This window comes from Nanorana parkeri, unplaced genomic scaffold (assembly GCF_000935625.1).
Source record: "Nanorana parkeri isolate BGI_ZX_2015 unplaced genomic scaffold, ASM93562v1 scaffold630, whole genome shotgun sequence".
Classification (NCBI taxonomy): domain Eukaryota; kingdom Metazoa; phylum Chordata; class Amphibia; order Anura; family Dicroglossidae; genus Nanorana; species Nanorana parkeri.
The window spans coordinates 398582-414764 of NW_017306898.1; the positions used below are offsets into that span (position 1 = coordinate 398582).

The 16183-nt window shown below is 45.7% G+C and overlaps 1 protein-coding gene across 1 annotated transcript in view; it reads left to right on the top strand.

Annotated features, from left to right (window-relative positions):
* Window positions 1-15890, top strand: part of LEPR (leptin receptor) — a 34339-nt gene extending 18449 nt beyond the window's left edge. The window contains exons 9-18 of the mRNA XM_018563080.1: window positions 789-940; window positions 2661-2772; window positions 2862-2940; window positions 4639-4768; window positions 5528-5741; window positions 8227-8382; window positions 8502-8597; window positions 11499-11604; window positions 12930-13005; window positions 15083-15890. Coding sequence (XP_018418582.1) covers window positions 789-940; window positions 2661-2772; window positions 2862-2940; window positions 4639-4768; window positions 5528-5741; window positions 8227-8382; window positions 8502-8597; window positions 11499-11604; window positions 12930-13005; window positions 15083-15871 — 1910 coding nt within the window. The 3' untranslated portion in view covers window positions 15872-15890. The remainder of the gene's footprint in view (window positions 1-788; window positions 941-2660; window positions 2773-2861; window positions 2941-4638; window positions 4769-5527; window positions 5742-8226; window positions 8383-8501; window positions 8598-11498; window positions 11605-12929; window positions 13006-15082) is intronic.
* Window positions 15891-16183: the final 293 nt, after the last annotated feature.

Here is a 16183-nt window from a genome sequence, read left to right on the forward strand (position 1 = left end):
TTATTATTAAAATCAATAAGCATTCTTTTAATTATACACTAGTAAAGATAAACACACAGATGTATTTATAAAAAAAAAATAGCATAAATAGTTTTTATGTAGAATATTTGGGAAGACAAAACATTTTTGAAAAGTGCAAAAATGTTTTCAAATCCTGATACAAAAACTTTCCCATTCATGTTGGTTTGTTGCCACCTGCTGGTGTGAAGTGGAAGTTCTACAGCCCAGCCGATCAATAGGGTTTATGAGCTGGGACACTTAGAGGTCTATTCACTAAGCTGCCGTAGGCAGCCGAGTGAATGACCGACCTGAAGTGAAGTGAGCCGAACACTGTTCGGCTATTCACTTCAGGCTGGTACGGCTGATTTCCAATGGCCGGCTGCTCAGCCAGCTTTGGCTTTCAGCACGGCTCAGCCGAGCCGATGCATATGCGTTCGGCTCGACTGAGCCGCTCGGCTATGTTCGGGAGCTGTACGGGCTATTGGACCCAAGGGGTCCTGAGGCCGAAGCTAGCCGAAGGATCGGCGGAAGCTACGGCCAGATCCTTCGCCAGCTTCGTGAATAGAACCCTCATTGAGGTCTGTAAAACCCCTTTAACACTTCAAAATCTGTTTGACTTCTACCAACATCTTAAAATGGACATACCTGTAATATTATCTTTAAGGAAACCTATTGCGAGATAAACATGGAGAGAGATAGAAATGTTTTTTAAGCTTTAAGACTAAAAGAAAAACATCTGTTAATTTTGTTCAAAAACATAAAAGATTTATTTTTGTGTTTTTTTAAAGTGAAGCCATATGCCCCATCCAACATCAAGGCTGAGATGACAGTGGGCACGGGATATTTACTGGTGACGTGGGCACGGCCGAGGTTCGCTGTGTTTGACTTTATGCGCTACCAGCTTCAATACCGTTTGCAGAAGACAGAAGGTGGATGGAAGGTACTGGTTGGTTTCAATCCCATCGGAGGTACCATTTTGTAGGACACATTGGGTGAAACCCCACAAAGGGATACTCAGGGGAAACAGCGGAGCTGAGTAATAGTTGAGGCAAATTTATTGTCAGCTCATTCCATGTTTTCCAGATTCACCTCTCTAGTGGAAGAACCAGCAATGAGGTTCTTCCTTCCAAAAATGTAATTTGGTGGAATATTTAGGAGCAGATCTTCCTGGCTTTGGGAGTATCCAGACATTTGTGATTTATGATTTGAATTGTTTGATTCTCCCCTCACTGGACACATTGATGTCTATATAAAAAAAGAAAAAATCAATTTATTGATTGGCCTAAAATGATTTGCATAGAACTTTTCAGAGGTAGGCCGATGTCTATTAATCAGTTTTGGTTGAATACTTAAGAACACCAATGATTTTTTTTAAATTATTATTATAATAAGAATTCTAGAGGGGACATCACCTACCTCCATCCCAGGTCCAGCTTCTTAATCCCCAAAGTGCTTCATAGCTAGCTCAACTTTATGTCAAGCATTCCTGATCACAAAAGAGAAGGTGGCCACACCACTCGGGTTAGACCCAAGCTTGGCTACTTATAAACTCACAAGGATATGGATTTGGTGTTTTATTTGGATATTAAAGGAGAATTATGAGGTAAGGGATTTTCACTCAGCCTCATAATCTGAGCCGACCTGTGACAATGAAACTGTCAAATGTCGGCTCAGTAGATCGGGAGGTGAGCGAACACATACCGTCGCTCGCTCACTTCTCGATCTATCCCTGCAGAGAGCTGTGACTGTCACTCACAGCTCCCTGCAGGGATTCCCCCCCTACCCTGTCCGATCCTCCAGCGCTGACTGGCGGAACAGACGGGGAGGGGGCGGGCACAGCTGGCTCGGTCTCTGGATAGGCAGAGCCAGCTGTCACTCACGCAGCTTGGTGGATCTCGACAGCAATGTTGGGATCCGTTCTGGCTGCGGCATCTCAGTATACAGCGAGCTACACTGAGCTTTGGGTGACGGGAGGACGCTAGTTTGTGTTCTCCCGTGACTCTTAGGAGAACTATGGGGAAAAGCCCTGAGCCCATAGTTCTCCTTTAATAGGTCCACCAAAATTAAAGTGACATTTAACTCAGGAGTTAAATCATAAAAACAATTATTCAAGTACCATAACTAATAACAACAATGTATCTTATTTGTGTATCGCTTGGCTGTAGATCCTCCAATCATCTCTGAATTGGTGCCGACACTGTCCTTCCTTCTGGAGGGGGGGGATACTTGTGTTCCCCATGGTCCCTGTGTGTGTTGTAAAGTAGTCACCGCTCCAAGCTCACTCCCGTGATAGACTACAATCTCAATACAAATTAGTAAACTAAACATGAGATTGTAGTTTGGAGTGGTAACTACTTTACAAAACACAACGGGACCATAGGGAACAAAAGTAGCCCCCCTCCAGAAGGAAGGACAGTGTCGGCACCAATTCAGAGATGATTGGAGGATCTACAGCCGAGTGATACACAAATAAGATACAATGTTGTTATTAGTTATGGTACTTGAATGTGTTTTTAAGATTTAACTCCTTAGTTTAGTGTCACTTTAAGAAGCCAATATTGGACTGCCCTACCTTCATATGAACATATTGAATATATTTTTTTTATAGTAGACCATCAGTGTTACATAAACCATACCCAACAATGCATTACATTTTCCAGGTTCTAGATATATATGTCAATGAATCGATCACCATAGAAGAAGTGGACGCCTGTGAATCATACATCATTCAAGTCCGCTGCAGAGGTTTGAATGTACCGGGGTACTGGATATATATATATATATATTATTTTTTTTTTACTAAAAAGGGGCAAAGAAATTGAATTTTTAAATAATGACACTCACTTTTATGTATCTTCCAGCACCTGTAAAGGGGCCAGAATTTTGGAGAATAATGCAAAATAATAATCTACAGAAAGGAGACAATATTACATTAATATGGCAGGGAAACACTTAAGTGTAACATGTATGATAAGTAAAACATTTGCTTGTTTTGCCATAGAAGGTTTCTATTTAGAATGTTGGTCACATTCCAAATGACTGTAATGCTTATTTTCCGTGTTCAGTACACTACACACAATCCTTCTTTTACAATAGTTAGAGATGGAGGAGTACAGTACATGTCGGGGCCAGTGGGAGTAACTGGGTTGGCATTTATTTTGCTGTCTCATTGAGCTGCGTGGATGGGAATGGCCATTGTGAGGTCACAGGTTCCTGGCCATCTGAAAGGCTTCATCCTCATGGATGTAGGCTCAGTCCATTAGATGGCTGCCTACATGGTTTACCTTAGAAGCTCCAAACGTTCCTAATAAATTGACAAGACAGTATTTCTGTGATTATTTAGAAAGCCCAATAAATGTCATGTTTTTCTATAGGCCATATGTGGCCTTTAGTTACAGATTAAATGGGGTATCTTTGTTTTCTTCAACTGTCCCCAGGAAACATCAGTTTTGGATGACAGCTTGATCAGGGGACCAAACATTGGCTCCTGTACCATGGCTTGTTCTTTATAGTAGGGTTGCACAGATACCAAGTACAGTACTCGGTACAAGTACGAGTACATGTACCGATACTTTTGAGCTCCAAGACTACACTAGAGAAAAATTCAAAAATTAGGAGGCAGCTGCCATTTGTAAGGAGCACACGGAGCTCCTGGGATTTGCACATCTCTGTTTTAATGTATGATTTTGTTTTTATAAATATAAAAAAAGGGATGCACAGATACCAGTTTTGCGAGTACGAGTACTGGTACTTGCCGAGTACTTACAAGTACGAGTACTGATACATTTTTGTTTATTGTCATGTGACAGTTTTTCTAAAACAATACAGACTAATGATTTCAGGACAGTGGTGGAGCGCCAGAGCCCAGTCCCAGCTGCAACCCTGGTAGTTCTCATGAAAATGCCAAGTATCTGTACTGGTACTCGAAAAGTATCTGTGCATCCCTACTTTATAGTAAGGGGAGTAAAGGCCTTTTTTGTACCTTTATTGTAGAAACCAATGCTGGCTATGCTGGCAATTTTGTGCCAATTTTAAACACTTTTTACAGACCTTTGATCACAAAAAAAATAAACAGATCAAGGCAACCTTCCACCAACAGTTTTGATCTCTTTATGGTTTGAATGAAAGCTGTGGGAGGTTGCATTAGTCCATTTGGTTTCTGTTATTGAAAGTTGGTTTGAAGTGGTCGAAATTGCCACATATCAGATGATCTTCTACAGTTTTGCTTAGTGAGTAGTTATCACGTACCTGGTAGAAGACCGAATAGCTGAGGAGGCCTCCCTTGCGCTTTCCTGAGAGTGGAAACAGGGAGTGGGAGGACAGAAGAGTTGCACAAGTGCCAAGAGGTGTGCCGACACCGTGCCACGTGATAGTCCAGATGCAGGATCCAGGAGCGGGTCAGACAAGCCCAGGGTCACAGCGAGCAGGCAGCGAAGTACAGTAGCAGAAGACAGAGGCAGAATCCAGGAACAAGCAGGGGTCAGGTGCAGGCAGCAATCAGGCAAGGTCAGAGGCAATCCGGGTCAATACACAAGGAGCAAGCCGACGGGCAGAGTAACAGGTTCACACAGACAAGCTGAAAGACCATTCAGCAATGGTCTGTAAGGCAGACTGGATTATATAGGCTCATCCATCAAGGAAAGATTGTCACATCCTGTGCACGGCCATCAGCGCGTCCTTGCCCGTACGTTACATTGCGAGCATATGCGCACTAGCGCACGTTTCCCAAGGATTCAGAAGACGGGACCTCTCGGATGTGAAGCTGGCCGTAGTCTTACAAAAAAGTACACTGAAGCCTTAAAGAGGTCTATTTATTAACAATTTGCAGGTCCCATCACCCTGCGAAAATCTGTGAAGGTTTGTTTTGTGCAATTAATGACAAAAAAAAGGTTCTTACTATATTTTATTTTCAGGTCAAATATATTGTGATTTAACATTGCATTATAGCCACTAGATGGAGCTAAGGAGCATAAGACATAAGTATTTATTTCCTATGCTCCTCAGCCCCATCTACTGGTCATAATGCAGTATTACATCATAATACATTCAACCTGAAAATAAAATATTTTAAGAATGATTGTGTAGTTATTTGTACACTATGAATGTTCACAGATGTTCACAGGGAGAAGGGCCCTGCAAATTGTATATAACTATACCTCTAAGTGTTTAAAAAAGAATTCAAGACTAATCACAGAAGGATCAAACTAAAACACCTTGCCTTGTCCTTCAATCTCTGTTTATGCATTTTAGGATATCCTTGAACACATACCCTAAGCTGAACCCCTTCCCTATTTCAAAGACCACTTCTCCGCTCCGCTTATTATCTGGCTCACTTCTATTACCCTGTGTTGTGTTTTCTGTTTTTTACTCCATACTTTTTGGACCTAGAAGAGGAGGGTAGAGCTCTAAAAGCTTTGAGTTATGTATCATGAGTCAAATCAGGCACATGTTTACATACACAGTATTCATTAAATGTGGTGGGCACTGGCCGTTACGCTTTTTTAATAAGCATTGATGTTTATTGCAGCCAGTGAAGGAACCCTTCCTGTGCGGTCCTGTGGAATATGAAGTGTTATCAGAAATATCCCACGAAGTTATCTCATCAAGATATGTTGGGAACTCCACAAACTACACATTTACTCTTCAGAATAATGATGTTACTGTCACCGTCCGAGCACACAATGCTCTTGGTCATTCAAGTATGAACCGAAATGTATTGCTGTCGCAGAGAATGAGCACAGGTAAACCTTAAAGAAAAAGATAAAGGGAAAACCATGATCTATTTACTAACTTGTATCTATATATATATGTAATTATAACAAGTTGATGTAAATAATATTAACAACGAGTGCTAGGCCCCTTTCACGCGGGCTGATCAGGAGGGGAGCCGTGCACGGATCCCCTCCTGACCGGAGCAGTACGGATTGGATGCCACCACTTGACATCCATGTCCATCCAGTTTTTTTCTCCATGGAGGAAAGAGCTTAAACTGCCAGACCCCATGTTGGTCTATGGGGAGTCAGATGCAAACGGACATGTATCCATTTACATCAGATTACCCCCGATACGGCACAATCAGGCCCGGTGAAATAAAACTCTGTTCCTTTTGTTTTTCCAGACCTGGCCGGAGTTGGGGGGTTATGGAGTATAAACAGACGCCCGTCCGTTTATACCCAGTTGCCCATAGACTAGCATTGGGCAGAAAGAATAGACAGATGGACCCAATTGGACCGCCTGTGTGAAAGAGGCCTTAGTGTTTGATACAAATAAATGTCTCTATATCCAAGAGAGCTGAAAATAGTTGCTGTTTATTGGGTTAACTCCATGGTCCTTCACTTCTCTTACCCTATGTGACTGAATAACCATTCTTACCAGTCCTCACTAGGGCCAGGGGAGGACTGGACTGGGGGCAGGGTGGCCTTTCCCTCCTCGGCCAGGCTGGTGGCTCTGAATGGAGATGTCTCATCATTCAGACATCAGTCAGAGCAAGACCCACAGTCGGAGGCACATGCTGGGCATTATATACAGGTGAAACTCGAATAATTAGAATATCGTGCAAAAGTAATTGCAGTAAGTGCTGCAAAAGGGGCCCAAACCAAGTACTGAGTACATATGCATGCTTGTACTTTTCAGAGGTCCGATATTGTTCTATGTACAATCGTTGTTTTATTGATTGCATGTAATAATCTACTTTTCTGAGGTTGTGGATTTGGGGTTCTTGGGGTTTTCATGAGCTGTAAGCCATAATCATCACAGTTATGACAAATCACGGCTTGAATTATCTTGCTTTGCATGTAATGAGTCTATCTCATATATTAGTTTCACCTTTTAAGTTGCATTAGTGAAATAAATGAACTTTGCACGATATTCTAATTATTCGAGTTTCACCTGTTGATACCTGTTTCCAGCACCACCTTACTATGCGGCTCTGAGATCCCACATGATGGAATTCCAAGAGCCACAAAGGAAGCTAGTGTAGGAAGATGTGAATAGGTGTGTCACAATAAACCACATTCTTTAGGCACACCCAATTTTACCATGCTTACCAATCAGTGTGGCACAATGGCACACTTTTCATGGTACACTTTGTTTAGCCTAGCCCTACCATCAAAAGGTTAGTGGGTTCCCTCCCAGGCCAAAGGTTACCAGTCTATCCCTGGCTTGGATGCGGCTGCCTTGGGCACTTCAGCAGGCAGCGGGTGCAAACAGGGCCAGATTTCCCACTAGGCCAACCAAGGCCAGGCCTTGGGGCAGCATGGAGTAGAGGGGCAGCAGGGGTATGGAATTCCTGTCTCCCGACACCCAGGACATGCACTTCAGGGCGCCAGGAAGGTAGTTGTTTTCTACATTTAGCCCTGCTTTGAGCAAGCAGAGCTAAATGTACAGCGAGGAAGCCGCCGCTTGTTATGCACAACTGATCTCGGAGATGTCACCCGTGAACACTTGTATGCAGTCTGCAGGTTTGCCATTCTCCATTGGGTGGGGGTAGGGTGGGCGCATTGAGGAACATTGGTGGTGGCTGGGTGTTGCTCATTTGGGGTGGGGGGGGGGGGGGTGGAAGGTAGGGGGCGTATTGAGGAACCTGGCCTTGGCGCAGCAGAGAGAGTAAATCCAGCCCTGGGTGCAAAAAGGGTCTACCGGAGGATTTGTCCCGGTGGCGGCTGTGACCGTGACTGAGACAGTAGGTGATAGGAAATACAAGATTTTATAGTTATAAACAGGTGGCGGGAAATCTTTCATTGGGGGTACCTGTTCTGGTGACAACTGTCTAAGACCCCATTCACACTGAGCGACATGGAAATTGCGCGACTTTGAGCGACATTGAGCGACATTGAGCGACGTGTCGCGCGACATCGCGCAACATCTTCCTATTGGGCTGTATGCAATCAGGAGCAATATCGCTCAAAATCGCTCTAAAAAAGGGTCATGTAGAAGCGACAAGCTACCAGCGATGAGCTCCAAGCGATATTGAGCGATATTGAGCGACATTGAGCGACGAGATGTGAACAGCTACATTGAAATGTATTGGTGAAGCTACATAGAGCGATTTAGCGCGGAAATATGAGCGATATCGCTGCAAAAATCGCGCGATAAATCGCTCAATGTGAATGGGGCCTAAGATGGGGCTTTCCCCTCACGTCCCCTACACGATCTAAAACTAAAAAAAACACTTTAATTAAAATACAACTCTCCAACTTTAAACAAGTTGTGTGTTCTCCTTTCAAGTGCAGGCAGTGGAATCGCTGGAGGTGCACCCATTGAACAAAAGTGTGGTGGCGGTGTGGAGTTTGCTCCCGACGGAGCACAATGTCCTCGAGCTCGTCTTGGAATGGAAGAACCTACGCGATGCGTCTCGTGTGCGCTGGGTATTTATCACTTTTCGCCCGGTGCCCGCGCCCCTGCTGCACCCCCGGTTGTTACGCCACTGAATGGAAGCTTCTAAGAGAAACTGTGATTTCATTTCTCCTTTCCCAGAATGACGCCGTCACTCTTTTTTACAGACCATTTTTTCACCATTGAGAAATACCAATTCAGCCTGACTCCAGTGTTTCTGGAAGGTGCCGGAAGACCAAAAATCACCTATGAACTTTCTAAAGGTAAAAGAAAAGATGGACACCAGGGAGATATCAAAGACACAAATGAATGCAGCTCTGTTATCAATAATACATCATTAAAAGAGAACTATAGGTTAAGTGTTTTTCCCCATAGTTCTCTTAAGGGTCACGGGAGGACATATACTAGCGTCCTTCCATGACCCAAAGCTCAGTACAGCTCGCGGTATACTAAGACCACTAAGACCACAGTATGGCTGTCGAGATCCACCCAGCTGCGTGAGTGACAGCTGGCTCTGCCTATCTAGAAGCAGAGCCAGCTGTACCCGCCCCTTCCCCCATCCGTTCCTCTAGTCAGCGCTGGAGGATCGGAGAGGGGGGAATCCCTGCGGGGAGCATGTAAATGTGTGTGGTTTTTTTATATGCAATCAGTGGAAGTATCTGAATCTGACCTGTTATCTGCCATTCTTGCAGCCTATGTACAGCAGGGCTGGGGTGTGAGAAAAAGAAGCAGCACAAGGAACCAATCAGTTCATGTACTGACAAGGAGCATGTTGATAGGAAGATAAAGCAGAGAGACAGAGAGATGAGCTCATTATTGTGCTGCTTCTTATTTCACTGTCCAGTCACTGAATGGGATGGGTCCAGGGTGACCTGGGCTTAGAGGAAGTGTATGGAATGATGTTTAGGACATTTAATGGTAGAAATAAAAGCTCTGAAGGGGAAATTACTGAACTGAAGGAAAATATTGCAGAAAAAGTTGGCTTTGCTATTTTTGAAAGTGGGAGAATGATTTCTATCTTATTTTGTCTGGAGTTTTGCCCGAGGTCACATAGTTCCTGTATGTGAAGCTACCTTTCCCATCATGTAGTTCCTGTATGTGGAGATACATCCTGTCACATAGTTCTCTTGTCACACGTTGGAGCTATGTCTTCCATCACGTGGTTACTGTATATGGAGCTAAAGCTTCTGTCAGGTGCTTACTGTATGAGGAGCTCAGTCTCCCGTCATGCGGTTACGTTACCGCGGTATGTAGAGCTACGTTTCCCGCAATGTGGTTAGGTTACCGTACATGGGGCTATGGCTCTCGTCATGTTATTACTTCATGTGGAACTACATGTTCTGTCATGTGACTACTGTATGTGGAGCTTAAGCTCTCACCATGTTGTTACTTTATGTGGAACTACGTCTTCCATCATGTGGTTACTGTAAGAGGAGCTCAATCTCCTGTCATGTGGTTACCATATGAGGAGCTACGTCTTTTGTCATGTGGTTACCATATGAGGAGCTACGTCTTCTGCCATGTGATTACTGTATAAGGAGCTCGGTCTCCTGTCATGTGGTTACCATATGAGGAGCTACGTCTTCTGCCATGTGGTTACCATATGAGGAGCTACGTCTTTTGTCATGTGGTTACTGTATGAGGAGCTCAGTCTCCTGTCATGTGGTTACCATATGATGATCTAAGTATCCAAACATGTGGTTACTGTATGGCAGGGGTGCCCATTAGGTAGATGGTGATCTTGCAGTAGCTCTCAAAGCTGATGCTGGTAGATCACGATGGGTGTGAATGGCGGCCCCTTTATTCCATTTTGGTATATTTATTTAGCTGTGCACACATGATTACCTATTAGCCGGAGTCTGCTGAGCCAAGCTCCCTGACACCTTTCTGGTGGGTACTGGTGGTTGAAGTGCTATGTATTACATCAAAGAATATTAGTTTACACAGCCTGTTGCACCACACTGTTTGCAAAATACAGCAAGGTGAGCAGAGAGAGAGCGAGGAGAGACAGCCAGGAAAGAGAGAGAGGAGAGACAGCCAGGAGAGAGAGAGAGAGAGAGACGAGGGAAAGCCAGGGGAGAGAGCAAGGAGAGACAGCCAGAGGAGAGAGCAAGGAGAGACAGCCAAAAGAGCAAAGAGAGACAGCCAGGAGAGAAAACGAGGAATGACAGCCAGGAGAGAGCGAGCGAAGGAAAGATAGCTAGGAGAGAGGAAGGACAGCCAGGAGGATGAGCAAGGAGAGACAGCCAGGAGAGAGAGCGAGGGAGGTTTTTTTTCGTTGGTAGATCTCATGTAGCTCGCCATTTGAAAAGTAGATCTTAACACAAAAATTGTGGGCAACCCTGCTGTATAGGGAGCTACCGCTTCTGTCATGTGGTTACTGCATGATGAGCTAGGTATCCTATCATATGGTTACCGTATGTTGACCTGGGTCTCCCATCATGTGGCTACTTTTTGTGGAGCTTCAGCTCTCATAATGTGGTTACCCTATTTGGAGCTGTGTCTTCTGTTATGATGTTACTATATGAGCAGCTAAGTCTCCTGTCATGTGGTTACCGTATGTGGGGCTATGTCTCCCGTCTTGACGTTCCTGTATGTGGAGCTATGCCTCTGTCTGCCTGCTTTTAGCTTTACAACTTTAACTGACTTGGAACAAGCATGCAGATTAGAAAGTCAGCGCTTCCAGTCTCTATACTTGTTCCAGGTTATAGATTCTACTACGTATGCGATTAGTATACCATCAAAGTCAGACAACTAACATTTGCAGAGATGGAGGTCAGAGATTTCAGCCTACACATTTCTCTTGTTACAGGTTTCTTCTAATTTATTGATAATACTCTGCAGTCAGGGCCGGATTTACTCTCTCTGCTGCCCCAAGAAGCCCCAGAACTGCATGTCCCGGGCATCAGGAGATAGGAATTCCACACCCCTGCTGCCCCTCTACTCCCTGCTGCCCCGAGGCCAGGCCTTGGTTGGCCTTGTGGGAAATCCGGCTCTGTCCGAAGTCTCCAAATGTGGAGCTGCAGGAAATAAATTCACAGGTATCGTTTATTTATTGGCAGTGAAGGAGAGGGAATGTCAATTCACATGTACTGCAATATAAAGTGTTTGTCGTGATGATTTTTTTTTCTTTTAGTCTGATTATTTTCACTTTGTATTTTCAGAGGAACCTGATGAGATGCGTAATAATGCCGGCATATATGTAATATTACCTGTAATAACGGCAACGTCCTTTCTGCTGGTGATAACTCTGGCAATATCGCATCAAAGGTAAATGTCATCTTTTATTAACTGATGTGAACATAAAGTTTAAGGCAACACTCCAACCATCAGAGCTAAATACACTGCTAAAATATGAATATCATTCAGTAGTACTGTATATGAATCCAATAATAATCTGCGCTTTAGGATAACAAACCTCCCCGTGTGGACTGTGCAGCTGTGCTAAAAGGTATTAACCCTTAAATATGTATCAAGTGTATGCACTGTGCATCAATCACCTATAACATCAAGTGTGCTGTGCTAAAAGGTATTAACCCTTAGGCCACATTCACACTGAGCGATTTATCGCGTGGTAATTCCCGCGATATCGCTCTCCAATGCATGGAAATGGGGCTCTGTCCGTCGCTGTCGCGGGTCGTGTGTCGCTACAGCGAGACCCTTTTTGGAGCGGATTTTGCCGCGATTCTAGCTTGCTCAGTGCAAGCATTTTTGATCAGATTTGCGAATCGCTCAGTGTGAATGGGGCCTTAGAGTGTGCATCAGGTGTATAGACTGTGCATCAATCACCTATACCATCACGTCAGTGGCGTAACAATCACCATAGCGACCCAGGCAGCCGCTAAGGGGCCCGGGGCACAGGGGGGCCCCGGCCAGGACATTCCTGATCCCCTGCGTGTCGCCTGGGTCGCAATGGCATCTCACGCTGCTGGCTGTCACCGGCGGCTGTCAAGAAGAATGTGCCGCTGTTCAGATCACTGACATTGATCTGTGCAACGGTGCGTTCCTCTCCACAGAGTCAGTGAGAGCCAGCAGCGGCGGTGGAGCAGGCTGGACCCGGCAGTGGGGGAGGAGGCGGGTCCTGGGGTTGGCATCAGAGGAGGAGGCGGGGCCTGGCGACGGGGGAGGGTATGGGCGGAGGAGGCGGGGCTCATCACTGATGGTGGAGGAAGAGGAGGCGGACAGGTAAGGAGTGTGACCAGCCCACCTGAGGGTGATCCTGCAGAGCCCACCTTAGAGAGTCTATGGTGGGTTCTGCAGGCTCACCCTCAGGTGGGCTGTGTGGGATCTCAATTGGGCTCTGCAAAAGGTGTAACTAGAGATCAAAGGGGCCCCATATGTGGCCCTGTGATTTCTAGTTACGCCCCTGCATCACGTGAATATATGCAATAAATACATGTTAGCGAAACAGTCTATACAGTGTACAAAATAGTATTTCACAGATGAAAAAAAATATTCTTAAAGGGGATCTTCATCATTGTTAACCTTAGGTGCGTTTGTAGAATCACAGAGGAGCTGTCCTTCAGACCGCAGTGTATAACGCTATCCCCATATTGTCAGAGGACCCTGAATGATGTTTATCTTGTTTATTCCAGGATGAAGAGGCTGTTCTGGAAGGATGTACCGAACCCCAAATACTGCTCCTGGGCTCAAGGTGTCAACTTCCAAAAGGTGAGCTTGTCCCAGCCACTGAGTACTTTCCTTCCACATTGTTGATGACTAATGCTGGACTCATCGCTTTCTGTGTGTGTTTTTATGCATTATCAGCAACCATATGCTGCCATTGTCCGACCTCAATATGTCCTAAACATGGCTCAATGCATACTAAAAAGTGCATGGCAGCGTAACGCACAGATGTGAACTAGCACCCTCTAAAACAATGGCCAACCATCCGCGCTGTGCCCATTGTGATGGCCTCCTACTCGGCAGCAGAATGTAAACAACGGGGATCAATAGCTAGCCTGCTATTGGCTATTTCAAATTGCAATATCCAATAGCAGGCTGGCTATTGCACCCGCCCACGGAGCAGAGGAGCGGACCGAGCCGGGAATTACAGCAGGGAGCTCTCCATACCTGGGAGCTTATGAAAAATATAATTCCTGAAACTGGGGGCAGAGTGGTGGGTGGGGCCAATTGGAGCACACATTGCATGGCATTCCGAATGGTGATTGTGGCCAAAGTGTGCAAAACAATTGGTAGTATGAGTGACCTGAGCACTATCATGCTTCTATGTAAGTGTTATTATCTGTTAAAGGTTGTGGTTAGTGAAGCAAAGTACGGAAATATAGACCCGCATGCAGTGAACACCACTATTGCTTAGCACAGCACTATTTTTTTAGCACTGAATGGGTGGCAGATGTTAGGTCATGCTTGGGAATCCCCCAGTACACAGCACCCCCCAGTACTCCCTTTACATACCAATATATGAGAAGCTAGCCCTTACCAGGTTGCTCTGGGCTCAGCCCAGTGTATTGGGGCGAATTGTGGAAAGTTCTCAGTCTCTACCTCTCCTAAAGTATTTAGGGGTACACCACCTGCCAGTTGTCATCCTCATTCTAATGTAGGCTATGCAACTAGACCAGGATCTGCCTGCCCACCTAGTCTGTGGCCCCTGCTAGGAAGAAATTGCCCAAATTCCTGCCTAGCATACAGGGGCAGGAGGGGAAGTACTTGTGATGCTCGACTCCTGGCTGGTCCCCTTGCTCCCAGCTCCGTAGGATGCCCCCGCAGCAGAAACAATGCACCTGGGCCCTAGGAAGAAGAAGCTGGAGCCTGGGGAAAGATGGTGCCAGTACAGGTACAGTGTGTGTAGGAATACCAAGCGGAGGAGTTCCAGCAGATACCCGATCCTGGGACCCTCAAATCCATATCACTTCCACCATCGTCAGACGGGCAACAAAATAATGTCATGCACACTGAGCATGTTTACGAACATGAGCTTTCACTCATTTTAGCAATGATCCGGCAACTGGCTCGACATTCCGGCATTGCCGGTTCATTCCGGTGTTCTGTCGAGAGCTCCAACTCGTCGAAATCTCCAACTACCTCACTTGCAAGTTAGAGATTTGGACCAGACGGCATTAGACTGCAAAACACTAAGAGCGACAGAGCTCTGTACAGGTGCATTTTAACAATATTCAGCAGGTGGCAAACACGACGAGTATTCTGAAACTGCTATGCGTAAGCCCGGCGCTACCGCAAGGCGGAAAAAACAGGGCAAAAATGCACCTTTGCCTGTGTAGGCAAAAATCCTAGCACCGGCCCTGGCTATGCGCACTGCAACTGTACAGAGCTCCAGTCTTTCTGAGCACCGGAAGTGAGGTAGTTGGAGATTTCGATGAGTTAAAGCTTTCGATAGAACACCGGCACCGCCAGGTCATTCTGGCAAGTTCGCAGGCATGGAGATCTCATTGAGTATGTGACTTAGCCCTCCAGGCTCTGCCTGTGACTCGAAAATCACATTTGGGTGGACTGGCCATTCAAGTATTATTTTTAATTCAGAACCGGAGTAAAGAGTCATTTGTTTGTTATAATGGCTTCAGGTTTGTTTTCAGAATGAGTCTTCTGAGTGCATTCAGCAGAATCGCTTACTAAAATCAGCTCCAACTGCAAACACAGGCCATCCACCTAAAATCCGCACTGCTCTTCTCTAATCCCGTTATATATCGCAGCACGTAAAGAACAGCCATCGTCTGAGGGTATTAAGAGACTTACTCAAAATAAGTGATTGTTTTTTTGTTTTGTCCAGCCAGATACACTAGAAAACCTTTTTACCAAGCATCGCGACCACCTGGCGCACAGTTTCCCCTTAATCCTGGAACCAGAAGCCATTTTCGAAAACCTCAATATTGTGAAAGCCTGGGAGAAGGAAACCGATGACGTCTCCATAGTTGGGAAGCTGATGGACGACCGCGACTCCGCGTGTGCCACTAGCCACTTCAGCAGCAGCTGCAGCTACGCGGACAACCGCGAGACCGCCATGTACGGCGGGAGCCCCTGCCAATCCAGCGTCAAATACGCCACAATCTTAAGCAACCCCCAGCAAAGCAAGCCGGGTATCAACGGGAGGAAACTGAGCGTCAGCTCCTGCGACGGAGGTTTTTTGCGGGCCAATTCAGCCGCCATCAGGAACCTGGACGGCGACAACCCAACATTTTTGCTCATGGCGGGGCTACAGGCGAAACAGCCGGGCAAAATGTCTTCTAATTCCACGGTGTCTTCCGAGGGGTTTTCAGAGCCGTCTGAGCAAAGCTTCGAAGGCGACAGCCCGGAGAAGAACCTCTACTACGTGGGGCTGGGGTCCATTCAAAACGACGACGAGGTCAGCGATTACTTCTCCGAAAATCCCTTAATGACCTATCACATCCAGGAAGACGTCTCCTACGGGACCATCAACTTCAGCCACGACGAGTCATCGGAATTTATCAACATGGACTACAGCCAGCGAGATCTCGTCAAGAAGTCCTTACGGTCGTACATGCCTCAGTTTCAGATACAGTCCGCAAATCCCACGGGAATGATGGACATATGCACATGACGCAATTGAGGTCACCGCGCTCTTTTCGTATGCCAGCCAAGCCACCGAGGACAGCCCCAAAAAAAAAAAGGACATCGTGGCTGACGAAAGTAACGCTCAATGCGAGCGGCCATGTTGTGCTGCTTAGGGCCTGTTTATTCGTTATGTTGATAAGTAAGGTCATTTGCATATGCAAAGGGAAGCATTTGCATGTTTGGAGCGTTTTGCTCGACAGGAATAAGCTCGCGGAAATGACTTCCCGAAAATGTGAAAGGGAAATGGTTTCCAGTAATGCCAGTTTGTCGGTGAGAAATCTTTAAACTGGAATTGGTA